Raw genomic sequence first — 1,374 nt, forward strand, 5'->3', positions numbered from 1 at the left:
AGATATCAGTATGGTTGAGTTTTATTCCATTCGAAGAAACTTTTTCGAATTTCTGGAAGAGAAAACAGGGACTTTACTATGATGTTTAAACTTGTGTTTTATATTTACACTCGAAAAACAAAACCAAAACTTTGTTGTCATAGTTATAAACCTACAACATCACCTAAGCCTAATTCGTTTAGCTGATTCTATAAAATGTCATCATGATCTAAGTGAACTTTTCAAGCAGTATTCAATAGGAACCAGTGGATCAGAACTCAAGCAGTATTCAATAAGAACCAGTGGATCAGAACTCAAGCAGTATTCAATAAGAACCAGTGGATCAGAACTCAAGCAGTATTCAATAAGAACCAGTGGATCAGAACTCAAGTAGTGGTCAACAGGAACCAATGGATCAGAACTCAAGTAGTGGTCAATAGGAACCAATGGATCAGAACTCAAGTAATGGTCAACAGGAACCAATGGATCAGAACTCAAGTAGTGGTCAATAGGAACCAATGGATCAGAACTCAAGTAGTGGTCAACAGGAACCAATGGATCAGAACTCAAGTAGTGGTCAATAGGAACCAATGGATCAGAACTCAAGTAGTGGTCAACAGGAACCAATGGATCAGAACTCAAGTAGTGGTCAATAGGAACCAATGGATCAGAACTCAAGTAGTGGTCAATAGGAACCAGTGGATCAGGACTCAAGTAGTGGTCAACAGGAACCAGTGGATCAGAACTCAAGTAGTGGTCAACAGGAACCAATGGATCAGAACTCAAGTAGTGGTCAATAGGAACCAGTGGATCAGAACTCAAGTAGTGGTCAACAAGAACCAATGGATCAGAACTCAAGTAGTGGTCAATAGGAACCAGTGGATCAGAGCTGGGAATTCGTTTGTAGCCCGTGTTTATAATAAACATTCGTTGCTATGCATTTTCTAGGATAAAAAAAATATTATTATCGTAATCTTCCCTATAACTTATACAACCAAGTATGTATCGTATTCTTTCCTATAACTTGTACAACCAAGTGTGTATCGTATTCTTCCCTATAACTTGTACAACCAAGTATGTATCGTAATCTTCCCTATAACTTGTACAACCAAGTATGTATCTTAATCTTCCCTATAACTTATACAACCAAGTATGTATCTTAATCTTCCCTATAACTTGTACAACCAAGTATGTATCTTAATCTTCCCTATAACTTGTACAACCAAGTATGTATCTTAATCTTCCCTATAACTTGTACAACCAAGTATGTATCGTAATCTTCCCTATAGTAAACGTCTACGTTAAATGAAGAAAAACAATAACCTTAGTGTATTGTATAAAACAATAACATTAGTATATTGTATAAAACAATAACCTTAGTGTATTGTATAGAAG

At 36.2% G+C, this 1,374-nt stretch overlaps 1 protein-coding gene across 1 annotated transcript; it reads right to left on the bottom strand.

Annotated features, from left to right (window-relative positions):
* Positions 1 to 201: 201 nt before the first annotated feature.
* Positions 202 to 906, bottom strand: LOC106476250 (sialidase-like). The gene has a single exon (XM_013936915.1). The coding sequence runs from the start codon at positions 904 to 906 to the stop codon at positions 202 to 204; it is 705 nt and encodes a 234-aa protein (XP_013792369.1).
* Between the last annotated feature and the right edge of the window lie 468 nt (positions 907 to 1,374).

Source organism: Limulus polyphemus, unplaced genomic scaffold (genome assembly GCF_000517525.1).
Source record: "Limulus polyphemus unplaced genomic scaffold, Limulus_polyphemus-2.1.2 Scaffold10131, whole genome shotgun sequence".
Classification (NCBI taxonomy): Eukaryota; Metazoa; Arthropoda; class Merostomata; order Xiphosura; family Limulidae; genus Limulus; species Limulus polyphemus.